Source organism: Petaurus breviceps, unplaced genomic scaffold (assembly GCF_028583685.1).
Source record: "Petaurus breviceps papuanus isolate PSGF00001 unplaced genomic scaffold, PetGlider_PUasm1.0 90667, whole genome shotgun sequence".
In the NCBI taxonomy this organism is placed as follows: domain Eukaryota; kingdom Metazoa; phylum Chordata; class Mammalia; order Diprotodontia; family Petauridae; genus Petaurus; species Petaurus breviceps.
The window spans coordinates 6,984,233-7,000,365 of record NW_027187302.1 but is presented as its reverse complement, the minus strand read 5'-3'; the positions used below and the strand labels follow the sequence as shown (position 1 = coordinate 7,000,365).

The window sequence follows — 16,133 nt, the reverse complement described above, 5'->3', positions numbered from 1 at the left end:
TGTGTGTGTGTGTGTGTGTGTGTGTGTGTGTGTGTGTGTGTGTGTGTGTGTGTGTGTGTGTATTTTGTATCATTTCTTGTTGCTCCTTGTGGAATACTGAGTACTTCTACTCCTGTTTTTCCCTCTCTTGCTCTCTGCTATATATAGATTAGTATTTGTGTCTGGACATTTTTTTCATATTCCTTTTTTTTAGTTTAAAATATCCTCTTGATTAGATCAGTCAGTCACCAAGCTAATGTATTTTTCCTAGCCTTTGTTAGTTATATATAGTCCTTGACCAAAAGCCCATTATTTCTTTTCTCTTGGGTCATAGTTCAAAAAGTCTTCAACACCATCTTTTTAGCCAGCTGTTCTCTTCTAATGTCCTTCCCTTTAATTGGCATCCGTGAAAAGAATACCATCTGTGTCCCTAAATCCTACAGTTTCCTTCCCAGAACTTCATAGTTCTTTAAGTGGTTCTTTCCAGATTTCTTCTCATTTGTTCTTTCAAGAATCAGTAGTAATGGCTAGAAGTAGTCATCAGGTTTGAAAAGTTTTGACTTTATGTTACTTCCTGCATATAGACCTTGGAAACATAACAGGGAAAAATAACATTAATCTCAATAGTGGATTGAGAAAGAAAGTTAGATATAATATAAAACACATGAAATTTGGTATTAAAAATTAGGTAAATGAGGGAGGACCTGGTATCAACAAAGAAAGCCCTATCATCAGGAAAAATGTTACAAAATAAATTGTTAACAAAAAGTCACCATTGAAAATTTGATGGAAGGTTTGAAATGAGAAATGAAATCAGTGGCAAAATTCTGAGACTGAAAAAGTGACTGGTAGAAGAAGCTGAGAAAAAGTATCAGTGGGAAATTCACTTGAAAAATGCCTTGAAAAGTTTATGAGTGGAAGAAATAAATTAAGACTAGAAGAAATTTAATTATTAAGCAACTGGTATGTGCCAAGTTGCTATGCTAAGTGTTGGAGATGCAAACACAAAAACAAACTATTCTTTACCCTCAAAGAGCTTACATTTTAATGGGTAAAACAGCATACACATATATAGATATATATATAAGAAACACACAAAGTTGATACCAATTAAACTTAGAGAGGGGAAAGCTGTGACAGTTGTTGGAGTTAGGGGAGGGTAAGTGGACCAGGAAGGGTTTCATGTGGAAGACATAGGAGAGGTAATATAATGATCTTTGAATTCACTAAATATGAAAAGGTAATTTCTAATCATTTTTCAGGAAATCACTTAAAATTTCTTGGAACTAGTAATATCAAAGGACTGTCTGTAGATTGATAAAATTTACTGGGTGGGCACTCTTAGAGTTCAAACACCCAGATTCAGTGTACCCAAAGAGATTGTCTTTAAATTTAAGAACTCCTTGATAATGAGATCTTAGAAGTGCCTAAGAAGAAAGATATCACTTATCACATGATAATAGATACCCCATTTGGAATGCACTGATTATTCACTGGTCAGAAGAAAATAGAAAACCAAACTAGGTATTTTTTAAGTTGGGGAATATATGGAAAAATAATGTAATGGAATACTAATTGTGCTACATAAGAAGTGATGAATTTAAGGAATTCAAGAAACTATGTGAAGACACATGAAACAATAAAGAACGAAGAAAAGCAGAACCAAAAGAACACTATACACCTTGACTACAACTAAGTGGTTAAGATACACCAGTAAAAGTAAAAAAAAAATACACATTATATGAATACTAGAGAAACAAAAAAAAAGATAGATCAAGAAAGATGTGTGTTAAAACTTATAAACACATCTTTCAAGATGGTCTAAAGGATCAGTAAACACCAGAAGTTTATAAACCCCAGTGTAATCATTTAAAGTTTCTTTTTTTTTTGTTTTATCTTTCATTTATATTTATTTTCTTAATTATGTTTTTGTCGAACTATTTGAGTACCCATCCATGTATAAGGAAATGATAATACAATATATGTTAAAAAAAGTTGCAAGTCTTACCATTAGTACTTTTTTTTTTTGGAGGCAGGAAGGCAAGGCAATTGGGGTTAAGTGACTTGCCCAAGGTCACACAGCTAGTAAATGCTTCAAGTGTCTGAGGTCGGATTTGAACTCAGATCCTCCTTACTCCAGGGCTGGTGCTCTCCTCATTGTGCCACGTTGCTGCCCCAAGCATTAGTACCTTTGACTAATAAGATGAAGTTATAAGGGAGAGGGCTTTTTCTTTTTCCTATGGTACTCCTTTGATCTTTTCTCTTATGAATGCTCTAAACACTTATTTTAGGCAAAGTCGTTGAGAGATTTAGTTTGTATAAACAGTGATTGAGAATTAGGGAGTACAAGTCAAAATGTACAGAGAGGACTCCCTCTGTTACTGTTTGGCAGGGAGGTGTGTAGATAATATTTAAGAGTATATTTTTCTCCCAATTTCTTCATTTGCCAAAGCATTGATAGTAATGTTAACATTGCAAAGAGGTTGATTGTTGCTCTTGTGAACCTCCATTTTTTCCCCCTGATTACATTTAAAGCTAGTTTCGTATCATAGATTTTTTTTTGCTAGTTCCAGTTTGCTTATTGGATTAAAGGAGCTTAACTGTAGCATAAACATGGACTTTCCTTTCAGTATCTAGATTCTAGGAACATTTGTATTTGCATAGTATTAGAGGATTTTCTGTCTACTTTATTACCATGACATGTCCAAGATACTCTTGGTATGGAATATATTGACATTTTATTCAATTCTTACTTGATAAACTGCTTGAAAATGTTTAGAGGACCAAAAGTCTAGTTCTGATTTCTCTGCTGTTATATCAAGTGACCTTGACTTAACTATTTAACTTACTGTTGGCCCTGTTCCACTCTACAAATATGTATAGCACTGCTCAAGGAGTACTTTGAATACAACCAGGTCCTGATTAGGGACAAACAATCCACAGAAGTGATCACATTGTTTGAATTCAAATTAAGTTATTTGAATACAAACTACATACTTTCATTGGACTGAAACCAGTTACTTTATTTTACATAATCAGAATTTTGAATAGTACAAATTCAAATGCAAGTAGTCATTTCCAGAAGATTCATTATTTGCGCTAATTAGGACCTAGCTGTATTTATAGAAAAGCACAAAACAAATAGAAAAATAATGTATTCTTTACAATTCACATGGAAGAGCTAGGGATATGGAAGTATAGTTCTAAAGAAAGGAGTAGAGCAGTGTATATCAGGTGCAGGGGAGTGGTCAAAATTTGAGGAAAACTACCTATTGTCTTTTATTGTCTTATGAATCTGTGTTTTAAATTTTAATAATTTTTTTTTTTCTCTTTTAATTAAAGGGTGCCATTTTCTTGGAAGGTGTGACAGTTAAAGGTGTAACCCAAGTAACAACTCAACCAAAATTAGGAGAGATACAGCAAAAGTGTCATCATTTCTGTGGCTGGGAAGGGTAATGGACATTTTAAAGTATTTTACCCCTATTATTTTTGTAGCATTTAGTGGAAGCATTGGAATACTTTTTTTTTTTTTAACATTTAATGCTTACATTTTTATTTAGAGCACTTAAAAAGAACTTAAATGAGAATGTTATCACATTATTTGATATCTAAAGTTTGCCTCTTAGGCAAAATGAAAAGAATAACCCGAAAACTAAAACAAAATTTCATCCCCTACAGGGCAAAATCAAAGAAGTTAATATTGTAGCTCAGTACCTAGTACTTATAGTTTATTTCCTGTTCCAACTCTACTGTGTTGGGCAACTGAAGAGCCAGATTGATCAATTACACAGGAAGAGGGGAATTAATGGACATACTTCTTTCTGTGTAGTCAGAAGTCTGGGATAGTCATCTTCAAAAATATGTCCCAGTCACCCCACATTTAAAATTACTCTAGGTTCAAATTGATTACATCTGAAAAGAGAATCAAGACCCATTTCTATACATCACTGTGACAGATAATTGTAGTAGTAATTGTTATTGGTGAAGTGGATTTTCTCTGTTGAAACTTAAGTTTCAACATGGTTCCTGAGTTTATCTAAGAATTCTTGTCATTGCTTTGTAGAAATCAAATAGATTAACTAGAAATAAGATGAAAATGACAGAACAGTAAATAGCGTTGGTTTTCGTATTTGTGTACAGTCTTGCTAGTATACCTTTAATCTTGACTTTCACTACTCCTGTTTCACTACTTCTGGTCATCATTTGAATAGAGAATTTCAAAACTGGTTGATTTTGCCAGATTGGCTACATGTGGTATAAACATGGGATCTGGAAGAAAATTCATTATTATTTATAACGTAAGCCAGTATTTGAATTTTCTCTAAGGCAGAAGACTCATAAACCTGTTTTAATATTTAACCCTCAAAATATTAGTTGTTTATAACAACTCCTTTAATTTTGGTAACACTAATTTGGAACTCTTGATTATTTGTATTCTCAAATCCTAAACATGATAAACTCTTGTCATGTTATTCTCATAGCATAGTTAAGAAGTTGAGAAGAAAGGGACTCATGCAAGGTTGATCTAAGAAATCCATTGTTTTGTACAGATACCTGCAATAAAATAATAATAAATTTTTTCTTCCCTTAGATCTGGATTCCCTGGAGCACAGCCTGTTTCCATGGACAAGCAAAATATTAAATTGCTCGAGCAGAATCCATATAAAGTAAGCTGGAAGGCAGATGGTACTCGGTAAGTTTGGCTTCTAAAATAGTTTATACAAATCACCCTAATGCTCAAAGAAAATTATGTTGTTGGTAGGGAAAGTTTGCACCCTTGAGAGTGTGAACTTTATATATCAGAAACATGTTTCAGGTCTCTTAAAAATATTTAATTTCTGTTGTGATAATTTATTCTGGCATTATGCAATCATGTCATTAAAATTTTTTGTTTGCAGTATTCATCAGTTTAGTATAATCCTACATATTATGTTAATTTTGTTCATCTTCTGTACTTACTGCACTTTTAATGTGTTTAAGGCTTTCTATTTAATTTTAAACAATTTTTCAACATACCTGAAGGTTAAGTGATTTCCTGTTAAGGTTAATTTAATTTCAATTGATAATTACTGAGTATGATTAAAGGTTAAGCCATGTATTGTCAGTTTTGTTATCCCCCCAAAATTTCCTTTCTTAAATGGTGGCCCTTTTTTTCTTCCCTTTTACATTTGCATCCTATACTTTTAATCCTTTGCAAAGTTGTATTTCCTTGTATACTCTCTAAAGAGTGTTATTTTGGCCTCACTGCTAAAGATTGACCTCATTGGAGCTTAATGCCTCTTCTACTACTATTATTTACTCATTTTGTGTTTTTTTATGTTAATTTTTCTAGTTAATTTTTCTGATAGAGGTTGAAAAGATTTGCATTTTTAGTTATTGCATAACTTTTTCTCCTTGTTCCTCTCCCTCTTCCCCCCCCCCCCCAAATAAGAGCAAAGTTACTTTTAAAAATTCGGAAGGTATAATTTTTGTTTCCTTGAATGCTTATTTTGAATAATTGTGTGGATTCTTCCTATTTGATTTCCTTATTTTTTTTTTTTGCCATTTTATTTCTTTAAAATATTTAGAGTGTTTTAGTAGGTGATAAGTAAACACAGCACTTATTATATAGTCTGGTATAGTCTAGTTAATTTGTGATGACATTAGATTGGGAGTGGGAGGACATGAATTTTTCATTTTGGAATTGTAAAGATAAACATTTTATTTAAGTGTACCTTTCTGTCTCTTTTTAAGTGAGCTATATTTTTTATTATGATAGATGATTTTTTATGCTAGGGTTTGTGTAAAGACATTTTTTTTCCTTAATTAATTGGGCTCCTTTGGGGAAATGTTGGGGAATTGTTATAACTCTTTTCTTGCCACTCTTTTAGAATGGGTTTGAAATTGTAAAAAGAAGCCATTTAACTCAAAATCTTGTGGAAAAGAATGTTGAAAACTAAAAATAAATAAATAAATTCTAGGCGAAAAAGAAAAAGAAGATATTTGCTTTGCCCCCAGGTCCTTGACACATAGGTAGTACCTGGAGTTAGGGATAGGGTTGAAACATGCTGTTTCATTATGGTGAATTAATATAAGCCCTCTCTGGGGTGAAGTTGAAGAAGATGAGGCAGAAAAGAGGAAGCAAAATGGACTTACGAGCAATAGATGTTATGTGAAAGATGTGGTGGTTTTAGACTGTATTCTCAAAATGAATTAGTGTGATGTGAGGTAAAACTAGTGCATTTGAGAGAGGAAACATATTTAGAATAATGAAAATGTTAAGTATTACTGTACTTTGACCTGGTGAAATCATATCTATAAAGTTGTGTCAGGTTTAAATTTTAGTAAGGCATTGCTCATCCAGAGAGTGAACAGGCTAACGAAAGGCCTGGAAATCATTCCATAGAAGTAGTGAGTGGAGGAACTAGGCATGTTTAGCTTGGAGATGACAACACTTAGGTGTTAGGAGCTAGCTTCCTTAAGATATTTGAAGTACTGTCCTGTGTAAAACTGATTGAACTTGTTTTTCTTGACCTCAGAAGGAAGAACAGTAGAGGGCATAGCTAGAAGCAATGGGTAGAAGTTGGAGAGAAGCAGATTTAAGGTTAATTGAAGGGGAAATGTCCTAACAATTAGATCTCTCCAAAAGTGGATGGGCTTCCTTGGGAGATTGTGCATTCCCTCTCAGTGGGGGTCTTCGAGCAGAGTTTAGTTAGTAGTTATATAGAAGAAAATTTCTTGATTAAATAATAGTAGGGCTAGAGTGGCCCCCCTTGTGGCCCTCTCCAACTTTGAGATTCTTTGCTTCTTTATAAGGACAATTTCTATGATATTATTTAAGGAATATTCAGATGACTGAATCCTGACTACCAGGAGGCTTTAATACACTTTTAGTTTTGAACTTAGTTAATGTTCATTACCTTCTCCAGTTTAGGCCTTAGATTAAAAATAAATCCAGAGTGATTTGTACCCTTTGGACTGTTTTCTTCTGTGTCTTGTGCACTCAGTCCCTAACTACTTTTGAGTACCCAGCCTATTATCATGGCAAAATTAAAAAGGCCTTTTAATTGGTCTTTTATTCTCTTCTACAGTTTGGTTCCAAAATAACTTACTCTTTTCCTATGCTATTATGAGGTCTGCTAGTGGCTTAGAACCTTTTTGGTGGTTCTTTGCCTAGTCAGGGCCCCATGCTCTGGACTTTATTTGCTGTTACCTCCCAGCAAAACTTATGGGAGAATGGCTAGCTATCTTGACTCTTTCTGTAATCCCTAAGATGCTTTAGCCTCAAAATAGCCTGAAAATTTATTAGGGTAGGTTTAGTGGCTAAAGAGAAAACCATTTATTAGAATAATAGTTAATTGCAAGTCATATTTAGATATGACTCAGTTATTCCTGGAATCACTTCATAGAAAGTCCATTATAAGCAGCAGGAAAAAAGACCTACTAGTAGTGAGTCCATTTATTGTCCTTATTTCACAGTTGCTGAATTGACCTGGAGCTGGTAACAATCTTTTTTGCCTTTAGGGATCTCTGATACTGAATGTATATGGAAAGGGCATAGATGGAGCAGTGCTGGATAGTTATGAGTTTTAAGGATAAGGGGTTATTCTAGTCAAGGCCAGGAAATAGTAGTGTGACTTGAGCAACAATTTAAATATGTTTTTCTAGTGGATTACAAAATTTTTTTAATAGTAAATCTTTTTTCTTTTTCTTTGGAGGGGAGAAGGCAGGGCCAATTGGGGTTAAGTGACTTGCCCAAGGTCACACAGCTAGTTAAGTGTGAAGTGTCTGATGCCGGATTTGAACTCAGGTCCTACTGACTCCAGGGCCAGTGCTCTATTCACTGCACTACCTAGCTGCCCCCTAGGAAATCTTTTCTAAAAATCAGTCAGTCATATATTTAGTAAGCGCCATAAAAGTAATATCAAGCAATGTAGTTATTAAAAGGAAAGCAAAATAATGTGATCCCATTGATTTAGTTCCATGGTAGGTTGAGTTCTGGAATTCTCTGCCCTTCAAAACAAAATTTATACTAGAGCTGGGTTGATAAAATCTTTGTACTATTTTTTGAAAATAAATTTTTTAGAATAAAGCTTTACAAAAAATCTGTAATAATTTTGACTTAGCTTTACTTTTCATTTGGAGAATTTTTCTGTTTAATTGCTAACTGAACACTTTTGATTTCCAGAATTAGTGATAGATTCATAGACTGTTAGAGCTGAAAGGGATTTTGAGAGATCATCTCAAGACTCTTAACAAGAATATTTTCTTTTTTATTAGTTCAACAACTCTTGCTTTCAGTTTTATTAATCTTTGCTTTGATTATTAGGATTTCTATTTTAGTTTTTTTACTCAGCTTTTTAATGGTCTTTTTTTCAAATGCTTTATTAACTTCTGATTTACATCATTCGTTTCCGCCAGATTTTGAGTTACAAATTTTCTCCCTGTTTTTCCCCTACTCACTGCCCAAAATGGCAGTCCCACAAGATATCACCTCCTCCAATCTGCTCTCTCCCATATTTTCTCCCATACCCCCTTCGACTTTTCCAGTAGGGCATGGTGGATCTCTGTGCCCCAGAGCCTGTATATCTTATTTCCCAATTACATGTAAAATAGTATTAATAATAGTATATATATATATATATATACATATATATGTATATATATATATATATATATTTTAAACATTTGATTTTAAAACTTTGAATTCTAGATTCATTCCCTTCCTCCCTTGTCACCCACACTTACTGGGAAGATAAGCAGTTAAGTATAAGTTGTACATGTGTAGCTAATGCAAAATATTAACATAGTAGATACATTATAAAAGACTGACTATATTTCCCTCCCTCTTATCCTACCTCCCACTTGTTCTGTTCTCTAATTTGATCCTGTCCCTTTTCAAAAGTGGGTGCTAACAACTTCCTTCCTCCCCAGCCTCCCCTCCCTCCCATCATCCCCCCACTCATCCCCTTTCCCCCCTACCCTCTTGTAGGGTGAGATACCCTATTTAGTGTGTATTTCATTCCTTCCCCAAGCGAAATTCAATGACAATAAGGTTGACCCATTCCCTTCTTATTCTTCCCCTCCATGGTAACCATTTTCCCTTGCCTCTTCTATATGAGATAGTTTACCCCATTCTGTCTTTCCCATCTCCTCTCATTATATTCCTCTCTCACCTCTTAATTTCACCTTTTAAGTATCATCCCTTCCTATTAAATTGGTCCTGTGCCCTCTATCTATATATACCTGTAAACATATATACACACATTCTCATATGTATTCATATGCCAGTATACCCTCTGATATAGACATATATATATATATATATTTCTATTCCCTTCAACTATTTTCATACTGAGAAAAGTTTCATCAGTTACAATTATCATTTTTCCATGTATGAATGTTAATAGTTCAACTTTGATAAGTTCCTTATGATTCCTTTTCCCTGTTTACCTTCTCATGCTTCTCTTGCTTCTTGTATCTGAATGTCAAATTTTCTGTTCAACTTTCGTTTTTTCATCAGGAATGCTTGAAAGTCCTCGATTCCATTGAATGACCATATTTTCCCCTGAAACATGATACTCAGTTTTGGTGGGTAGGTGATTCTTGGTTTTAATCCCAGCTCCTTTGCCCTCCGGAATATCATATTCCAAGCCCTTCGATCCCTCGCCAGATCCTGAGTTATCCTGATTGTGTTTCCACAATATTCAAATTGTTTCTTCCTGGCTGCTGGTAATATTCTCTCCTTGATCTGGGAATTCCGGAACCTGGCTATAATATTCCTAGGAGTTTTCTTTTTGGGATCTTTTTCAGGAGGTGGTCGGTGGATTCTTTCCAGCTCTATTTTTCCCTCTGGTTCTAAAACATGAGGGCAGTTTTCCTTGAGAATTTCTTGAAAGATGATTCCTAGGTTCTTTCTTTGATCATGGCTTTCAGGTAATCCAATAATTTTTAAATTGTCTCTCCTGGATCTGTTTTCCAGGTCAATGGTTTTTCCAGTGAGATATTTCACATTGCCTTCCATTCTTTCGTTTGTTTGGATCTGTTTAACAGCATCTTGATTTCTTATAATGTCATTCGCTTCCATTTACTCCAATCTAATTCTGAAGGAATGATTCTCTTCAGTGAGCTTTTGAAATTCTTTTTCCATGTGGCAGATTCAGCTTTTTAAGGCATTCTTCTTCTCATTGCCTTTTTGAACCTCTTTTGCCATTTGAGTTAGTCTGCTTTTAAGGTGTTATTTTCCTCATTCAGGCTATTGACTCTCATTTCATAATTTTCTTGCATCATTCTCATTTCTCTTCCTAATTTTTCCTCCACTTCTCTTATCTGCTTCTTAAGGTCCTCTATAGCCTGTAACCAGCTCATATTTTCCTTTGAAGCTTTTGGTGCAGGAGTTCTGACTTCAATGTCTTCCTCCTGTTCCATACTTTTATCCTTTTTGTACCCAAAATAGGAGTCTAATGTTGGATTCTTCTATTTGCTTTGCTTCCTTTGCCTGGTCATGTTGCCACTCAGTTACTTGACTTTTGGGCTTTTTGTCACAGTAGGACTCTGCTACCAGACAGGGGAGCTTCATTCCAAATGCTGGGGTTTTCTCAGCTGCCAGAGGTATTAGTTGGGTGCCCTCTCTGAAGCCTCCACATGCTCTGGCAACTGGTCACGCACCCCAGGACCTCCACTGTAGACCGAAATCCAGATCCAAGCAGGTTAAAGCAAGAACAATTACCCCTCAGACTGGTCACTTGGTCCCCCTCCACTCTGTAGGCCAGGAGATGAAGCTGACACGTGGCTGCACTGCCCTCAGTGTCTTCTCACCCTGGGGGCAAAAGCCAATGCACTCCCAACTACTGGGTCCCAAAGTCCACACTGCACTGACCTCTCACTTTGTCCTTAGTGTCTATGTGTTGATAATTCTGGACCTCCACAGCTGCTGGTGATCTGGAGTCCCTCCAGCTGGTGGTTGGTCAGGCCTGCCCTGGGGCTAAAACCTCGGGTTGTGTGTGGCTGGGCTTGGCTCGCAGAACTCTGTGCTGGCTGATTCCTGCTGGCCTGCTGGGCTGTTCTCAGTGGGAGGTTAGCTTCTCTGTGTCATTTTGTGGGTTCTGTAGCTCCAAAGTTTGTTCAGAGTCCCCTTTTACATGGATTGGGGAAGGTGGGAGCCGGAGCTGCTTGGATGTCCTGATTCTACTCTGCCATCTTGATTCCACCCCCAACAAGAATATTTTCAAACTTTCCTCTTTATTATCGTTTACCTTAGAGGAATTTGTGTCATATACCCAATTTTGCATTAATAGTATTAGTTTGGACTGTAGATGGTCAGTAAGCATTTATGAAGTGCCAGTATGTGCCAGACATTGTGCTAAAGTGTACAAGAAGCTCCTACTCTAAAAGATTTTGTGATCTGATAGAAGATAAGCAAATAGCTATGTACAACTATATACAGGGTAATTGGAGGAAATCCATAGATGTAAGGCACTAGAATTCAGGGGGCTTAGGAAGGGCTTTCTGTAGAAGGTAACATTTTAGCTGGGCCTTGAAGGAAGCCAGAGAAGCGAGGAGGGAGAGAATTCCAGGCATGGAAAACAGCCAGTGAAAATTTATGGAGTTGGGAGATGGATGCCCAGTGTCAGTGGATTGCAGATTTCATGGGGCAAGGAGTGTGAAGAAGACAAAAGGAGGGAGAGCTTTGCATATTAAACAGGATTTTATATTTGATCTCTCAGTTGCTAGGGAAACAGTGGAGTTTATTGAATGAGGGAGGGTCTTATGGTCAGATCTGCACTTTAGGAAGATCACTGACAGCTCAGCAGAAGACGGCTTAGAATGGGGAGAGACTTGTGGCCAATTAGGGAAACCAATTAGAAGGCTGTTACAGTATTCAGTGTGAGAGGTGGTAAGGGCCTATATTAGGATCGTGACTGTATGAATGGAGAGAGGATATAGGAGAGATATTGTGAAGAAATGCTGTGTAGAAATGATGAGATTTGACTACCTATTGGAATGTGGAGTGAGAGATCTTGAGGAGCCAAGGATGTCATATAGGTTATGAGCCTCGGAGACTGGGAAGATGGTGATATTATTGACAGTAATAGGAAAGGTAGGAGGAGGAAGGTTTTTGAAGAAAGAGGATGAGTTCAATTTTGGACATGTTGAATTTCAAATTTCTACAGGATATGTAGTTCAAGATGTTTAATAGGCAGTTGGAGATAAAGAATGGAGGTCAGCAGAGAGCTTAGGGCTGGATTAGTAGATTTGAGAATCATCAGTCACAGAGATGATTCATGGGAACTGGTGACATTACTAATTAAAATAGTATAGAGGAGGGGTGGCCAGGTGGCTCAGTGAGTAAGAGCACCAGCTCCAGTGTCGGGATGACCTGGGGATTGAATCCAGGCTCTGACACTTAGCACCACACCCAAAAATAACTGGCCATGTAATCTTGAGCAAGTTACTTAACCCCGATTGCTCATAAAAAAAAATAGTATAGAGGGAAAAGAGAAGAGGATCCAGGACAGAGCCCTATGGGACACTCAAAGATTAGTGGGTGTGACTTGGATGAAGATCTGGCAAAGGAGACTGAGAAGGAGCGAGTCAGATAGGTAGGAGGAGAACTAGAAGAGACTAGTGTCAGGAAAACTTAGAAGAGAATATCGAGGAGAAAAGACAAGTATCAGAGCTGTATTAATTTATTAAAATAATAGTAATTTTTTGAATTTCTAAACTACTCTCATCCTTCCTAAAAGGTTTCTTGACACATTTATATAGTGAAAAAACATCCTATTATTAAGAACAAAATTAGTGATAGGAAAGTGTTCCTATTGGCTAGATGAGTTCGATGAAATTGAACTTGACTTTGATAAATATCTTAATGGGGAAGGAAGTTTATGAGGACTATGAACAATTAATGAATAGAAACAATGCCATCGTAATTGATAGTATATGAGAGATGACTTGTAAAATATGAATATGTGCATGTATTTTTTGTTTTTTAAGTCTTAATGATATATGTATGCTTTAAATGTACATATAAATGTAACCAGTGCATCATAAAATTTAAATACAGATAAGCATATTTGAACATTGTGTATCTAAATCCTTGAGAAACGTAGCTAACAAGTTGAGTAATTAGGAAATTCAGTTGACATAATAAAAATTGTAAAGTGTAACTTAAAAGATTCAAGTTCTGTAGATTATTACCTAGTAGAATGGACTTTAAAATATTTAATGGGGTGGTCAATAGCAACTAAAGTTATCGAATTAAACTATCATAAATATGTTAATAGTGGGGGAGGAGCATTTTAAAGGAAATTTTTAACGAGATTTATAACTAAAATAAGTATAGTAGTATCTTGTAGTCTTTCACTTAATTGTCAGTGATAAAGACGTGTTATATTGGTTCCTAAAGCCTGCACGTTTCCTTTTAATACCCTTATCAAAGATGATATATTCAATATACATGTAGCTTATTTTCAAAAAAATCTTATATAGTTGGGAAAGTTGACGTATATATAGGTCAGTAGTGGCTGGTGTGTTCTTTCATTTACCTTTTTGGGTTGTAGTAATAACTGTATTTCTTTTTCATTGCCTTTGGTATCTTTTCTCTTAGATACCTGAGAATTGATCCCTTAAATCCCTCACAATTGTGTCACCTCTAGCATGAGCCTCCTCTTTTTACACTGGTTCTAATCCAGCCATATTTCCCATATTATTTCCTTTTGGTGCCATTTTTACCTCCTCTACAAGTATATCCAATTCTTTTATATTCCTTTAACAATATTATGTACTGCCAGAGGTGTGTATCACTGTCAGGAGCTATAGTTCTGAATCCAAATGAAAAAGTTACACATATCTGTCACATGATTGTAGGTGAAATCATGTATAAAGTACTATAGTGATTGCGAAAAGTGAGACTACCTGTTATGAAAGGGCTTACATTTTATTTGGAAGAGACATCATATATAGGAGAATTTAGCTTAAGATAGGTGGATGGAAGGGGCTGGTGGCCATTATGGATAATGACAGGGCAGATAGCAATGCCTGGGGGAGGCTAGGAACACAACAGCAGAGCAGATGACAAGGTCTGGTGGCAAGACCTGGTAATCTTTCATTTTATTTTTTGCTTTTTTGGAGGGGGAAGGGCAGGTCAATGGGCGTTAAGTGACTTGCCCAAGGTCACATGGTTAGTAAGTGTTAAGTGTCACTACCTCTCGCCTCCCTCCCCACCTCAAGCCAAGAATGAGCATCTTTCCAGAGGACTGCTGCTGTGAATAGCTTTCAAGGTTCTGATTATACAGTATAGTGAACTCTATTTATTCAGTACAGCATTCAGAATGTTATGGCATAACAACTTATTACTAAAATGGCCACATAGTTTTCACCAAAGTGGTCACATAGTGTTAAGCAAAAGATAGCATTCATGTAGTAAGTCCTTCATTTAGTAAGTCCTTAATTCAGTCACCCTTAAGGAGGCAAGCCTCCTTAATTGACACAAAGTAGAAAGGTCAAAGTCCTCCACCCCTAGGTCACATTGTCTTAATCTCTTCAATCAAAAAGTCTTCTTTCTTCTTGATTGGAGATTAGTTTCCAATCCTCCTTAATTAATAAGTCCTTAACTCAGTCATCTAAATGTAAAGGTCAAAGTCCCCCCCCCCCCCAGTAAATTGTGATCTTCTCAGTTTGCATTAAATACCCAAGAAGAAGTCTTTTCATTCTGACTTCAGGCTGTCTGGCTCTCCACTTCATGGTTTCTCTTTCATAGTCCCAGCTCCTGCCAGCTTCTTGTTGTCCAGCTCCATTTCCAGTTCCTGTTCCTTACTGAAGCTCACAATGTCTAGTCCACATCAAGTCCTTCACAGTTTCTGTTCCTGAGAAGACAACTAAACAAAGCCACAATAACATTTATAGACATTGCTGGGACCCTCATCAATTCACTTTCTGCATGTGAAATCAACATGGACCAAACAACAAGATCTGAGGAATCAGCACAAATCATTAGTATAGTCCCAGGACCTCTGAAATTGTCAGCAAGACCCTCCTTCAGGATTTCTGTAAACATACAACAAGAAAATCCTCTTTCAGGGCTTCTGACCCAGCAGCAAGTTTCCAGGGCTTCTGTAACAACAGCACCGTCCTCTACCAGCAGACAAATCTGACAAAGTAACATCAAAATAGACAGACACAGTACTGGCATCACAGCCATGCCTCTTTCCAGTTCTCCTGTCTTTCTATTTCTCAGAAGTTCTCAATTTGGTTCTCAGAAGAAGTTCTCAGGAGAAGTTCTGGCACTACAAGTTCTGTTCTCCATTCTGTTCCCAATTCTTAGCACTTCTCAGGATCCTGGCAGTTCTGTCTCTCTCTGTCTCTGTCCCTCTCTGTCTCTCTCTCCAGCAATTCTCGTTTCCAGCAGTTCTCTTGAGATCTGAATAAGATGCAGGCTGGGTCTTAAGGAAGCACCTCTATAGCAGCCTTGTTCTGCTCTCTGCTAGCTGGACCCACGTGGATGGAGGACCGGTTGGGGCCGTAGTAGGGAAGGGTTCTTATGCTAGACTGATTGAGTTTAGTGCTTGGTGTTGGGATCTGGGTGGGTGAGGTTGTACTGGGGCATTTGGGGGAAAGGGCCCCAGGTCTGGTTGGTTCCACCCACTGGGACCCTATGGTAGGATATGGCAATATATATATTTATTTATTTATTTGCTTTTGGGAGGGGAGAAGGCAGAGCAGTTGGGGTTAAGTGACTTTCCCAAGGTCATACGGCTAGTAAGTATTAAGTGTCTGAGGCTGGATTTGAACGCAGATTTTCCTGACTCCAGGGCCAGTGCTCTATTCACTGTGCCACCTAGCCACTGGAGGATATGCAATGTTTAACCACTCAAAAGAGTTTGTCCTAACCTCTCTTTCTGTCTATCTTGATAGCTTTCTGTTTGTGTCTGTCTGCTTCTTTTTCTTTCTTTCTCTAGGGTTTCCCAAAAGTCTTAGTGTAGTTTAAACTTAAACTGTGGGCAATAAATTGTGGGCTTAAGGTTAAACTGTACTAGACTTTTGTGATACTCTCTGTATTATTTACACACACACACACACACACACACACACACACACACACACACACATTCTCACGTTCACATTCTCGTCCACCCACCCATACCTTGGAGTAACAATACAACTGTAAAATGTGT

At 36.8% G+C, this 16,133-nt stretch overlaps 1 protein-coding gene across 3 annotated transcripts in view; it reads left to right on the top strand.

The window, feature by feature from the left end:
* The window catches only part of RNGTT (RNA guanylyltransferase and 5'-phosphatase), a 399,154-nt gene that overhangs the window by 33,396 nt on the left and 349,625 nt on the right, over positions 1-16,133 (top strand). For all 3 annotated transcript variants that reach the window (XM_069065120.1, XM_069065121.1, XM_069065122.1), the window contains 2 exons: positions 3,322-3,431; positions 4,571-4,672. In XM_069065120.1, the coding sequence (XP_068921221.1) occupies positions 3,322-3,431; positions 4,571-4,672 (212 nt within the window). The remainder of the gene's footprint in view (positions 1-3,321; positions 3,432-4,570; positions 4,673-16,133) is intronic.